The following is a 12,574-nucleotide window of genomic DNA, read 5'->3' as shown; positions in this document are numbered from 1 at the left end:
GCGGCGGGCGGGGGCGGGCGGGGGCCGGGCACAGGCCCAGGTTCGGCTGGGCGGGCCAACTGGCACAGGCTCCCTCCCTCTCTCCCCATCCGTGGCAGCGTCAGCAGCGGTAAGAACAGACTGAGGGATCCAGAAAAACAGAGCTCCCACCCCCGGCAGGCAGGGAGCAAGCAGCCTCTTCCGCCCGCCCGCCAGCCAGCCCTCCCGCCAGCCAGCCGGTTCCACCTGCGGTCGCACCCCCCCTTCCTCACAGGCCCCCAAAGCCTGGACCAGTCAGCCTCCCAGAGGGCTGTGGGTGGCCAAGGCTTTCTAGGGGGGTGGAGGGTGGGGAACTTGGGATCTACTTAGGAGTACTCTGACACCACAGCCATTTGGGGGGGGGGGCTGGGACTCCCAGGGGTCTGGCCTAGGGTCTGGGGACCCTGGCTAGCTAATACATCCTCTATTCTCTGAGAGCACGTACGGTAAGGTCCCAAGTGCTCCCAGGAGGCAAAGACAACTGAGCTACCTCCTCGAGCAGCATCCGGTCAGGCTGACTTCTAGAACCAACTCTTTCCTCTAGCCCTTGCCCTTCCATTCTGTTCTAGAAGCCCAGAGGACAGGGACAGACAGATTGGAGCTTCCCTGTATCCCTGGCCAGCTGGCGGAGAGCTCCCAATAGTGCTGAGAACAAGGCTCTTTCCCACAGAATCCCACTGTGCTCCACAGGGAACTCCAAAGGGGGCCCGATGTGAGCATACCCCTGTGGAAATGTCCCTGGAAGGAAACCCTACAGCCCCTAAGGCTGAGGAGCTCCAGAGACCAGAGATCTACTGCTCCCAACCCTGAGAAGGCCCCAGGACATCTGCATCGGGCGCTGGGGTGGGTGGGTAGGGAGGTAGCGTGGCATCCTCATCTCCGTAGCATCTACTCCGAGTCCAGCTCTTTGTTAGACCCATTCGTGACTGCTGGCCTTCCGTACCCATGGGTGCTTGGACTGCAAAAGGCTCTCAAAAGGAACGAAACTCCAGACACCTCAGTGTCTGAGGCTTGGAGGTCCCATGTGTCTGTCCTGGGAGAGTTAGGCCCGAGGGCTCGGAGCAACGGTTTTGCCAGCCTGCCTTGCGGTCTTGGGTTCTCCCACCCCACTAATTTCTAAGGAAGGAATTTCAGTGGCAGCTTACTTAGGAAGTGAAATTGGCCAAGACAGGAAGTCAAGGCAGGGGGCCTGAGTCAGGGCCTGAAGCTGGCAGAGAGCTGAAGGAGCCCAGCAGCCACAAAGGGGAGGGAGAAATGGTGGCAAAAGGTGACCCTTTCTCATGTGCTACCTGGGACCCATGAAGCACTCTAGTGGCTCAAGAGCTGTGACTGTCCAGCCCCGATCCCCTCCCCAGGGATCTAAGCTCGGCAAGTGTGTCAGCCTCTGAGACAGAACATGGGAGGAGGACTGGCTCTCCCTCAGGCTGGGGCTTCCAGATCCCCCCAGGAAGAAGCTTAGGGGGGTCCCCCACCCCAGGCTCCACCCTCACACCAGCTTTCTTAGACTCCCTTGCAAAATAAAACCTTCCCAGAGCAAGAAGCCAGAGAAACGTGTTCTCCACGTCCTGAGGCCTCTAGCCACATCTTCCTTCCTTAAGAAATGTTGAGCCTGCTCTAGACTCAAAGGATGTGTGATCGCTGAGGACCAGCACAGGGAGCTCTGCGGAGACATCTGTGATGACCTTACCCTTGAACCCGCCCTGGCTGCTTTCTCCCGAAACCCCTGAGGCCTCAGTACCTGTACTTGCCAATCACTGGTACAATGGAGGTACTCCATACCACGTCTGACAAAGACATCAGGGCTCGACCTAGGGCCAGCTGCCCACCTACAGAGCCACAGCAGCCTGGTTCGCAGGGTCAGAATGTCCTGTCCTCCAGAGCCCTGGCTGGCTACATCAATGAGCCATATTCCTCATGCACGCCACTTTCTCATGGGCAAAGCCGAGCCATGGTGCACCTGGAAACTGGGATCACAAGGGCCATTCACTACCTGTCCCTCCCCAGCAGTCAGATGCCATCCAAGAGTGAGGGAAGGCCGGAGCCCGCAACATCTCCTTTAGGGCACTGATTAGGGACAAGCATCCAGAGCATGACCCATGTCTGGTCATACCTCAGTCCACATGGGAGCCTCCTTTCTCCTTGGGGATCAACACTAGAGGCCAAAGCCCTCCAGAGACTTCTTCAGGGTCACCTCCATCCTGCCTATGGGGATCTCCCGCCCTCTCACCATCTCCTCACTTGGATGGAGCCTGGTGTTCATGGTCCCTGAACTTAGCGCACTGGCCATTGGCTGGGCACACTACTCGCTTGGCCAGCCCACTTCCCTGCTGTGCACAGGGCCCCCAGTGAGGCACATGGTGCTGCACTCTTGGGAAGGTCAGTCTGGCCTGGCAATGGAGACAGCATGAACTCTGACAGAACAGTGGCTGAGCCTCCCCACCCCCACCAGGTCTAGGTACTCAGCCATGAGAAGGATGAGCCAAGACCACTGGCTGGCAGGGCTCTCAAGGGAGGGTGTGTCTACTGAGCATAGCTGGCATGGGACACTCCACTGCCTGCTCTGGAGACAGCATCCAGTGACTCTGGTCTAAGCCACTACCCTCCAAACACTGGCTCTGCCCAGGGTCAGAATTCCTTAGGGGCTGGGCTAACCTCTCTTGGGGAACCTGAGGCTATTGGTCCAGCCCAATAGCTCCCAAACCCCCACCCCCGCTGTGGTCTTTGTCCAAAGGGAGGCAGGGCCAGGTCCCCGGATATAGCCAGGTCCTGAGGAGGCAGTTTCCAGCTCAGGCTCAGGCCTCAGCCTCTGTGAGCCCAGGAAAGCAGCCCTGCCCTCTAAGCACACATATACCACACACAGAAAGATCGTGGGCCATCGGGTAGGCAGAATCCAACTCCAGGTCCCTTCCATCCCTTTGAAACCCCACCTTTGTCACCGATGCCACTGTGGCCTCTCTACTTCCTCCTCTCACACACCCGCACTGCGCTGTCTGGGTTTCTAATGTCTCACTTGAGTGCACTGTCCCTGACACGGGGCTATCTGCCCCACTGGTTGCCCTTCCTTCCTTCCTTCCTTCCTTCCTCCATTACTTAAAGCAGTAGCCTACTGACCGTCCAACCGATTTAATCCCCTCCCTACTAAATCCTGTTTTGCAACTCAAGAGCTGGGGTTCTAATCCCAGACCCCCCACATCACAGCTATGCTCACTCCACAGTCTGGGCCTCTTTCCTTATCTGCATTCAGAGCAGCAGCCTCAGGGCAGGACGGGGGCAAGCATCGGCCTCCATAGTAAACTGGCTCCACTTGTGCCTGAGCAACTTCCAGGGGTATCCCACCCCTCAGGACACAGGCGAGGATCGATCCCATGCAGGCAGAGTTAGGACTCCAATCCAGCTTGTGTGCTGCCCTGCAGTCTGTACTTGAGCACCCACTGTATACCAAGTACTGCAAACATTTGGCTCCTGCCCTGATGTTGAACCTGGGAGGCAGACCTCCCTGCCTCTTTCTAGCGAGCAAAGGACAACGAGGTGGAAATGGGGACGCAGTCAGACCAGGAGCTGTAGAGGTGATGGGGCTGGGGCAAGGTACCAAACTGCCTAAGGCATCAGGAATTCAAGGTCGGCTATTGAGTAATTATTGACTATTGATCAAAAAGCTGCTCTAATGTGCTGAGCTGGGCAATGCTCCCAGCTCAAGTTTTATGTCCGCCCAGAAGTTATTATCACAGGGACAGACCCTCCAAGGGAGCAGAGTGGTCGGTCATTCCACTGGGATGGGCCAACTTATAAAGAATCTGTGACACGCCTTTAATCACAGCACTCAGGAGGCAGAGGCGGGCACCTCTTCAAGTTCAAGGCTACAAAGAGATCCTGTCTTAAAAAGAGAGTGAGCGAGTGAGGAGGGATGGGGGAAGGGAGGAGGGGGAAATCCTGGTGAATGGGGGGAGGGGTGGCGAGGTCACAACGGGAAGGCAGCCAGCAGCCTGAGCCCACCACCCAAGGTAGGATCTAAGTGCAGAACTGTCCCTGGGGCCTTGGAAGGAACATGGCCCTGCCTACACTTCACCTTTGCACCTCTAGGTTCCTGAGCAAGGGAGAGAAAAATTTCCTATTGTGCTGATGCCAGTGACTGGTTGTATGGGTGAAGAAAGTGACGGGTCTAGACCGCACACAGGAAATCCAACTCGGTTTCTCTGGGGGCTGGATTCTTCTGCAGCTGTCCTTCACAGCTGGGCTATGTACAGAGGACGCTCCGGCAGCTCTGGACACCTGGTTGCTTACCTGCCTGAGTTCCCTGAGGGCCTGGTTCTCTTGTGGGCTCCTACGCCACACTGGGCCAAGGATGGGTGGGTACCATCTGCCTGGGACACAGCTTGGCTGGGGTCATTTTCCTCTCTGAGTTGTCAGCACTCTCGCGGCAGGGTGCTCTGGAACATTCTTAGCCTCTCACCCCCACAGGCTGTGGAAAAGGAGCTACCGCGGGCTGTGCGCACCTGCCTCCCCGCCCCCGCCTCCGGAACAGCCATCAGCAGCCACGGCAAGCAGGCATAATTGTCCAGATTGCTGTAATTCACAGCAGCAGCCCGCGCCGGCGCTCAAGGCGCTATTTCAAATGTCACTGAGCAGGGCCGGTGCACACAGGCCCCAGGATCAGTGGGGACGAGCTCCCAGCCCTCTCTATAGGCCCTAACCTTGAGACAGTGGCATCGGGGAGCTCCATCCCAGCTGGTGAGTCATCCCACCCCCTCCCACCTCCTGATCTGCCCTTCCAAAAGGGAGAGAGAGCAGCCTCCTGGTATCAGGCACCAGCATGAGCTTTAAGATCTGGGCACTTCCCAGGAGCACTTTGGAGTCAGTATGCTGAGACCCCAGGACCCTACGTGTGGATAAAAGCAAAGGGGTCACATGATCTCCACAGAAGCACGCAGAGCCCAAGGCAGGAATAACCCACCACTTTGTCACCAGGTGAGCCCACAATCAAAGTGTGTGTGTGTGTGTGTGTGTGTGTGTGTGTGTGTGTGTGTGTGTGTGTTGGGGAGGGGTGTCAGGTCGAGCTTCACGTAGCTCTACAGCCCTCATAGGTGCACGAGCAACCCTGAAAACAGCGCTAAGTGAGTGCAGCCAGGCATGCGGACTACAGCAGCAGCAGGCATCATTCCTGTAAGTGTCAGGGCAAAATGACTTCTAGCCACAGACCGGAAGTCCATTAGTGCTGCCTCGCCCCTGGACTGATGGGCAGGAGGGACCGATAATGGGTTCGGGATTTCCATCCAGGGCGTGGAAGCTTGTAGCATACCACTGTGGGCAAATGTAGGTGGGTGTGCTTTGGGGTTTTTTCTGTTTGTTTGAGACAGGGTCTCAGGTAGCCCATGCTGGTTTCCCACTTGCTATGAACTCATGACACTGCCTCCGCCTTCCAAGTGCTGGGATCACAAGCATGTCGCACGACGCCCGGGTTAGTAGCTTCTCAGTGGTCAAGTCTGTTATACGGACTTTGAGGAGATTAAACCATGGGAATCAGACCATTATGTAAAGACCTTTTAGAATTCATACCACAAACCACAACGTAGACACAAAAAATAAAGAACCACACAGTCCCCCTGGGGTGACAGCACACCGCACCCAGCCATCTGGAGACACAATCTCAGAGCCCTGTGAACAGATATTGCTGTCCTTGCCGAGCGATGGCCCAGCCCCCGGCCAAGCCCACCCTTGGGTGAAAGAGGGCAAAGGCAAGAAAGACATTTGCTCAGGTGGAGAACCAGGAACACTCAACGGACCCTCCAGGTTGGTGGCTGCTCTCAGGTGGTGTGGGACTCCTGCTGGGCCCAGCAGACCCTCAGCGAACCCCACAGGAGTGGGGAGGAGCAGGTCTGAGGACCAGAGCCACAGGTGGCAGTGGTGGCAGCTCCTAATAAAAGCCACTGGTCCCCACCATGCACATGGCAGTGTGAACACAACATCCACAGCCAAGGGGCAGAAGCAGGGGCAGGGTCTGAGCAGAGTGTGTGAAGGATGAGAGGCGAGAGGACTGGGCTGGCTCCTGATCCTCAGGAGCTATGGGAGGCCTCCAGCCCGGACTCCTCATCCACAACAGGGGGCAGAAATGGAAGCTACATCTCAGAGAAGGGTCAGGGGGCAACTAAGGCAGGAGCCAACTGGAATGCCACACTCAAGTGGCCTTGTGTCTCTCGGGAGTACATGGCAGAAGTAGGGACAGACACAGTTGCAAGCTCTGGGACCCTCAGTGAAAGTCGCCCATCTTAAGAATCTTAATGCCTGGCTTCAACTCCTTGTAGCCACCCTGGCACTCCCATCTTAGAGATGGGTAAACTGAGGCTCAGAGATAGGTCACCACGCTGGAAAGTGAGGGCTCGGGCATATAATGACTGTGATTTCAAGGGAGAGGTTATGATGTCACCAGGGCAAGGGTACCAGGGCCCCAGGAGGCGTCCCCTCAAAGGTCAGGGCTCAGAGAGGTGCTGGGGTAGGGGGTCTTGTCTGACCAGCAAGGTGTGACAGTGAGATGTCAACCTCAGAGCACCCTAGCACATGGCCTAACACAGCCTGCCATGTCACCAACAGCCAGTGACTCCCTGATTTTGAAAACTCAGTCTTGGCCTTGGGATGTAGACAGTTATTATGACTACGCCAGGTCTGAGGAACACACCACCAAAACCTAGGCGCGAATTCCCAACGTTTGCAGAGCACGAACTTGCACCCAGCATGGGGACCTCTGAGAGCCCCACCTAAGAGCCGCACAACTGGTGAGAAGACAGTGCCCCCAGTGCCACTGACACCGTGGCTGGCCTTCATGGCCAGGGAACTGTGACTCCATCAACCACCTCGGAGCTAGCTACTCGCACACTGAAACCACAGGCTCCTGCACCACCCTGACTTCAGGTACAGGTCACCGCTCGAGAAAGAGACCGGGTCTCTGGCAAGTTCAACCGAGGCTCTAAAGAGCCCCTGCTCCCAGCCAGATGCACCGGCAGCTTTTCAAGACTGGCATCCCAGTGCCTGGGCCAAACTCAAGCGTGCCGCACACCATCGTGGCGGCGCCTTACCTTTCTTTGCTGTCTCCATCTCTTCCTCAGTCCAGCGAGAACTCTCGTTCATCTCCATGGAAGCTGCAAAGACGACAGGCATTGGGAGGAGTTCCACAGATGCTTTCCCTGCGTTCTGCTCTGGGCCAGCAGGGGCCCAATCCCAGCCACCCCCTACCACAGTGCCTGATGCTCATGCTAAGGGGCCAGGCACTGTACACAGCCCCCTCCCCTGCCCCTGCAATGCTCTCACGGGCAGCACCACAGCCTGTGATGCTGGGAGGAATCTGACATCTCCATTCGCACATTCGCAGACAAGGAAAGAAGTGGCCAGGGACTGGATCAGGACACCTGTTTCTACTTGCACTTCGCTAGGACGGGGTGGCCCACCTGGGGACATGGTCACAAATGTAAAGGAACAATCATGGGCAGGGACTGCAAGTGGGCAGGGGCCGCACTATGCAGAGCGGGTCGTTTCATAGATGTGACCCTCTAGATCAGCGGTTTTCAATCCGTGGGTCCCACAACCCCCGCAGGAGCCGCATATCAGATATTTGCATTACAATTGATAACAGTAACAAAATTAGTTATGAAGTATCAACGAAATAATTTTATGGTTGGGGGAGGGGATTCACATGAGGAACTGTATTAAAGGGCTGAGGCGTTAGGAAGGCTGAGAACCACTGTTCTCAATGCTCACAGCCTATCTCCTACCACAACCATCAAAATGGCCCCTCGGCATTTGCTCACGTCTCATGAATGACGTCACCATGGCTAGGCCTCCTCTTGTGCTGGTGACTATTCACTCTCCCTAGCTTGTCCAAGGACAACAAGGCCTTTCAGAAGGGACGTAGCCAGGCACAGGTTGTGCGGAAGCAGCCTTGTTGGGATGACACGCCATACACCAAGTGCCCTGCGGGCCACAGTGGCCCAGCTATGAGCCCCTGCCTGGGGAGTGTTGAGAACTGTGGCAGGCACAATGTGGTCGATTCAAATGGAGGGGACAGGGAGGCCAGCAAGTAGTTCAAGGCAGGAAGAAAACGGATAAAATTATGTCCATTCCTGTTGCAAAGCCGGGGCTGTCTCCTGGGTCTCAGAGTCCCCTGTCCTTCCACAGACACCTCCATGGGAGGCTTTGCAAACTACGGGTAGAAGATTCTGGAACACTGAGAAAAGCCCAGGGTGTATTTCCTATCTTCCAAGTCTAGTCCAAGCACCAGGCCGGGGCTTAGAGGACTGCCCCACATATGAGGTGTGCCTCACAGGCCTTCTGGCACACTGCCACCATAACTGGCAGCTGCCACACACCCACAAAAGCCACACAGGATTTGTGGTCAGTGGGGTGAGTTCGAATCCCAATTATATCCTAACTTGAGGAAAGCTGCACTGGCCCCAGCAGCTCATACATGAAGCCCAAGCCAGTCCCAAGAGGAGTGAACACCTACTGCAGACTCACTAGAGAAACAGAACTGGCCCACTCACATCCACCCACCCAGGAAGAGACCCAAACAGCCAAGCTGACACAGGAGGAGTGTGCACTGCTTCCCCTGGTGGCTGCCCCTGGAACTGCAGCCCAGCACACCCTATTTTCTCCAGCTCATCACCACCCTGAGGAAATGTCCACAGGGCCCCATCTTCTGATTTAACTCAACAAAGAGGGCTGTGTGGGGGAGGGGTGGGTTTCACAGTCTCTTCCCAGTCCTAGGCTCCGTGTGCACCCAGGTTGAGGCTTCTGTTTTTTTTTTTTTTTTTTTTTTTTCCTGACCTGGGGACCAACCCAGGGCCTTGCGCTTAGGCGAGCCCTACCACTGAGCTAAATCCCAACCCGGTTGGAGGCTTCTGAATCTCTTATATTCTTGTGTATAATTTCTCTCTGTCCACATGCAGATGCCGAGGCAAAGAGAGAATGTTCCAGGTCACAATGAGCTCAGTTAGCCAAACACTTTATGGAAACCCAAAAAACCCAGCTCCGGGCAGTTCGCTCTGTCTTCTCTCCCAGTCCCCAGCCTGCTCACCTAGCTCTGAACTTTGCTGCGGGGTGGCTGTCTCTTCATGGTTGGCCTCGTTGGCCATGGAGCGTGTGATCCGGCCTTTGCGGCGGCCTTGGCTGTTGGCAGTTTTGCGGCCTTTGGAGGCCACGGCCTCTTTCTCATCGTTGTCCTCTCCAGAAGTGTCGTCTGTCTTCTCCCTGCCGTCATGGAAGGGGCACCAGGATGGGTCAGCTGGAGCTGGACACCCCCAGGACAACTGGGGGAGACCTTTGGATCGCTCTCTCAGAGCTGGAGAGAGGAAAGAGCTGCTGCTGGCCAAAAGGGCACCGTGGGTAGGCAGTGCCATGGGCAGCCAGGCCCTGCAGCAGTATCTCAGCCCTGAAGGGCAGCGGGAGCCCCTCCAGGGAAGGGCAGTTGTGAAGTCACCCGACTCCACATCATCAGTGGGGCCTCAAGTGATGCCTCACAGACAGCACCAACCATCACCACACACCAAACAGGAAGCCTGGCGAGGGGCCTTCGGGACTCTATGAGCCCCCTCACTAGCCACGGGGGACTTGATTCTCTACCTCTACAGAGCTCAGGGTATACAGGACAGCGAGCCCGGGGAATCGCAGCCCAGCCGAGCCGTGGGGGTGCACATGACCTGGGGACCGGGCTTCTCAGAAGCAACTGGGGCAGATTTATCACCTCTGTCACCCATTCATCTTCCTGAAAGATGCTGGCTGGAGCCGTGGAGACGGGGAAGGAGGAGGTTCTGCCGTGCACGGGCCCACCACAGCACCTGCGGCCCCTCCACCTTCTCCCGCTGGCTGGGAGTTGTCGGGTGCCGATGGGGGTGAGTATGGAGGTGAGGGCTGCCAGATGCTTGCATCCATGTTGCCCCACCCCACCCCGGAGGGGGCCCTTCAGCTGTCTCTCCCTTGTGGACCTCAGGGGCCTTGGAGGGGATGCAAGGCTGAGTGCCAAAGTGGCTGTCTGGATTTATGAGTCCCGGAGCAGGGCTCAAATGAGCAATCAGTCTCCCAGGTCTCTGGGGGGCGGGGAGGAGGGGTGTGCAGAGAGGGTGGGGGATGCAGGGAGCGGGGGCTGAGGCTTCCGGGAGGAAAGGCCTGGGAGAACTGGCTGGGGCTCCAAACCGGCGCCAGGCTCTGCTCCCCAGGGCCCAGGTGTGAGCTGCGCAGCTGCCAGGCCTTACTTGCTGAGTTCTTCCTTCTCATTCTCCGCATCCTGCTTCTCCTCCTCCTTGTCGGCTTCCTTCTCCTTCTCCTTCTCCTCCTTCTCCTCCTGGCTGCTCCGTGCCATCTGCTGCTGCTGCTGCTGCTGTTGCTGCTGCTGTTGCTGCTGCTGCTGCTGCTACAGCCCGGGGAGCAGAGGCAGGAGGGAAAACGGGAGACAGGTGAAGCTGGGGAAGGGAGGGTCGGTGAACACAGAGGCCAGGGCAGCTGGGAAGCCAGCCAGCTGGGAGAGGTCGGAGGCGGAGTGGAGCATTAAAAAGCACCGCACTTGGACACAGGGGTTTGATTCCTGCCTTCTCCACTGAGCCCAGAGGAAGGGCACCTGCAGAAAGCCCTAGCAGGGAGGCGGGTAGTAGGTGGGATGCAGGCAGGGACGACACCAACTCAGGGTGTGTGTGGGAGGGGGGGCAGCCCTTTCCCTCCCTTGTTCCTTCCTGGCAGAAAAACATCGGTGCACAACGCTTTAGGGCCTTGTCTTTTATAGGATTAGGCAATACTGGGGACAGACAGGGACATCATGACATACTGGTAATACGGCAAAAGCCTGACTTGTGTAGCCACAGTGGGCTCTTAAAGCAATGCTTTTGTGTCCTCGGTGTCACTCTCTCCAACTACCAAGAATCCCATGTTCTCTAATGAGGGGCCAGGGCAGTCATCCCACCCACAAGTAGCCACGAATGGCTGCAGGCTCCTCAGCTGGGTACCAGATGTTGGTCAGCCAGCCTGGGTCCTTCTTTCAGATTCTAACCCTCCATACAGCCCAGAGGCGAAGCCTCGTTTGCCCTGGCACTGAAGGAGTTTCCTGTCAGCTCAACGGTGTCCCCTCTTCATGTGCCCAAGTCAAGCCATAAAAACTGGGGGTGAGAACTCAAGGGGACGGAAGGCTTCACAGCTGTCAGCACATCTGGCTTCAGCTGTCCCACGCAGGGGCATAGTAGCCAAGCCACTCAAGTCGTGTCTCCCGCCTCCACATAGAGGGCTGGGTGGGGGACTCAGGTCTGGCTGCCCACGGCATGAACCACAAGGTGTCTCTGCACCCGGGGCTGCACCTCTGTGGATGGGGGTGACAGCAGAGGGTAGGCTGCCTTGGCCTGAATGAACCCATATGCTTGGCCCCTCCTGGCTCCTGGGAGACTTGAAGCAGGTACTGGGTCCCTACGACCAGTCGCTTGAGGCTGGCAAATCCCAGTCTGCAAGTCTGGCCGACAGCGCTGGCCAGCCATGCCTAGGGATTTCAAGCTTGTTGTAGCCTCACGGGCAGCTCTGCTTCCTGACGCCCAAAGGCTGCCAGACCCCAACCGTGCCAAGGCCACTGTGAGCCCAGGCTGGAGGCAGCATCAATATTTTTAATGCCCCAGCGTAGTTACAAGTTGGTGCGCATGTGTAACCCCGTACCCCAACAGCTGGGAGGGAGAGGCAGGAGGACTGCGGCAAATTCAAAGGGCTGGCCAGGGCTGCAGGGTGAGATCCTGCCTCAAAACCATCCAAATGAAAATAAAATGAACTCCCAGGCTGGTCCAGCGCACTGCAGACTAGGACCTTAAGCCTGGCTGCCGAGGTCCTATCTAAAGGACTTCAGGCTGGGCAACCTGTAGGTTCCAAGGCACCTGGCTTGGCTCTGCCACGAATGGGAATGACCACATGCCAATAAAGCTTTATTTACAAAAGCAAACGGGAGGCGGAGTTTGGCTATAGGCTGATGCTAGGCTATCCCAAGGTTCCCCATGTTTACCTAGCCCCTGACAAATCTGCTGTTAGTGTCCTCAGACCAGAGTGAGAAACCGGCAGGGTTTCTGTATCCCATGGCTTTAGAAAGGACGCCAGAGGAGACCTCAGCCCCAGCTTGCAGAGCCAGGAGAGGCGGAATGCCATGCTCCCTCAGAATCAAGTGGCAATTCATCAGTTATGGGCAAGGTGACCACATATGTCCCCCACCCCAGATCACAGCACTATGAACACCCTGAAAGAATCCTCGGGGAGGTTCATGTATCTGTTCAGATCTGCGAGGACCCGTTTTTCCTTCCAGAGGACAACACTAGTAAGGACAGGTGTCGGCTGACAAAATGCATGGGATGGAACTGTCCTCACATCACATGTCCAGCTTCTTGCTCCTCCCAACAACCCTGATGTTACATTGTTCCACAGATGAGAACAAGACACAGAGAGGTAAAGCAATCCACCTAAGGTCACACAGCATTTCCTAGCAGAGCCTGCAGCCAAAAGGAACCCCAAAGATAACCTCCTCAGGGACTCTTGGTTCCACCAAGTTAGCAGAACTGCT

At 56.7% G+C, this 12,574-nt stretch overlaps 1 protein-coding gene across 1 annotated transcript in view; it reads right to left on the bottom strand.

The window, feature by feature from the left end:
* The window catches only part of Ncor2 (nuclear receptor corepressor 2), a 108,319-nt gene that overhangs the window by 42,547 nt on the left and 53,198 nt on the right, over positions 1 to 12,574 (bottom strand). Inside the window, exons 14-16 of the mRNA XM_032887252.1 lie at positions 10,254 to 10,411; positions 9,080 to 9,252; positions 7,086 to 7,148 (exon numbers count right to left, since the gene is read on the bottom strand). Coding sequence (XP_032743143.1) covers positions 7,086 to 7,148; positions 9,080 to 9,252; positions 10,254 to 10,411 — 394 coding nt within the window. The remainder of the gene's footprint in view (positions 1 to 7,085; positions 7,149 to 9,079; positions 9,253 to 10,253; positions 10,412 to 12,574) is intronic.

Source organism: Rattus rattus, chromosome 16 (assembly GCF_011064425.1).
Source record: "Rattus rattus isolate New Zealand chromosome 16, Rrattus_CSIRO_v1, whole genome shotgun sequence".
In the NCBI taxonomy this organism is placed as follows: Eukaryota; Metazoa; Chordata; class Mammalia; order Rodentia; family Muridae; genus Rattus; species Rattus rattus.
The sequence above is the reverse complement of the archived record's forward strand: the minus strand, read 5'-3'. Positions and strand labels throughout refer to the sequence as shown.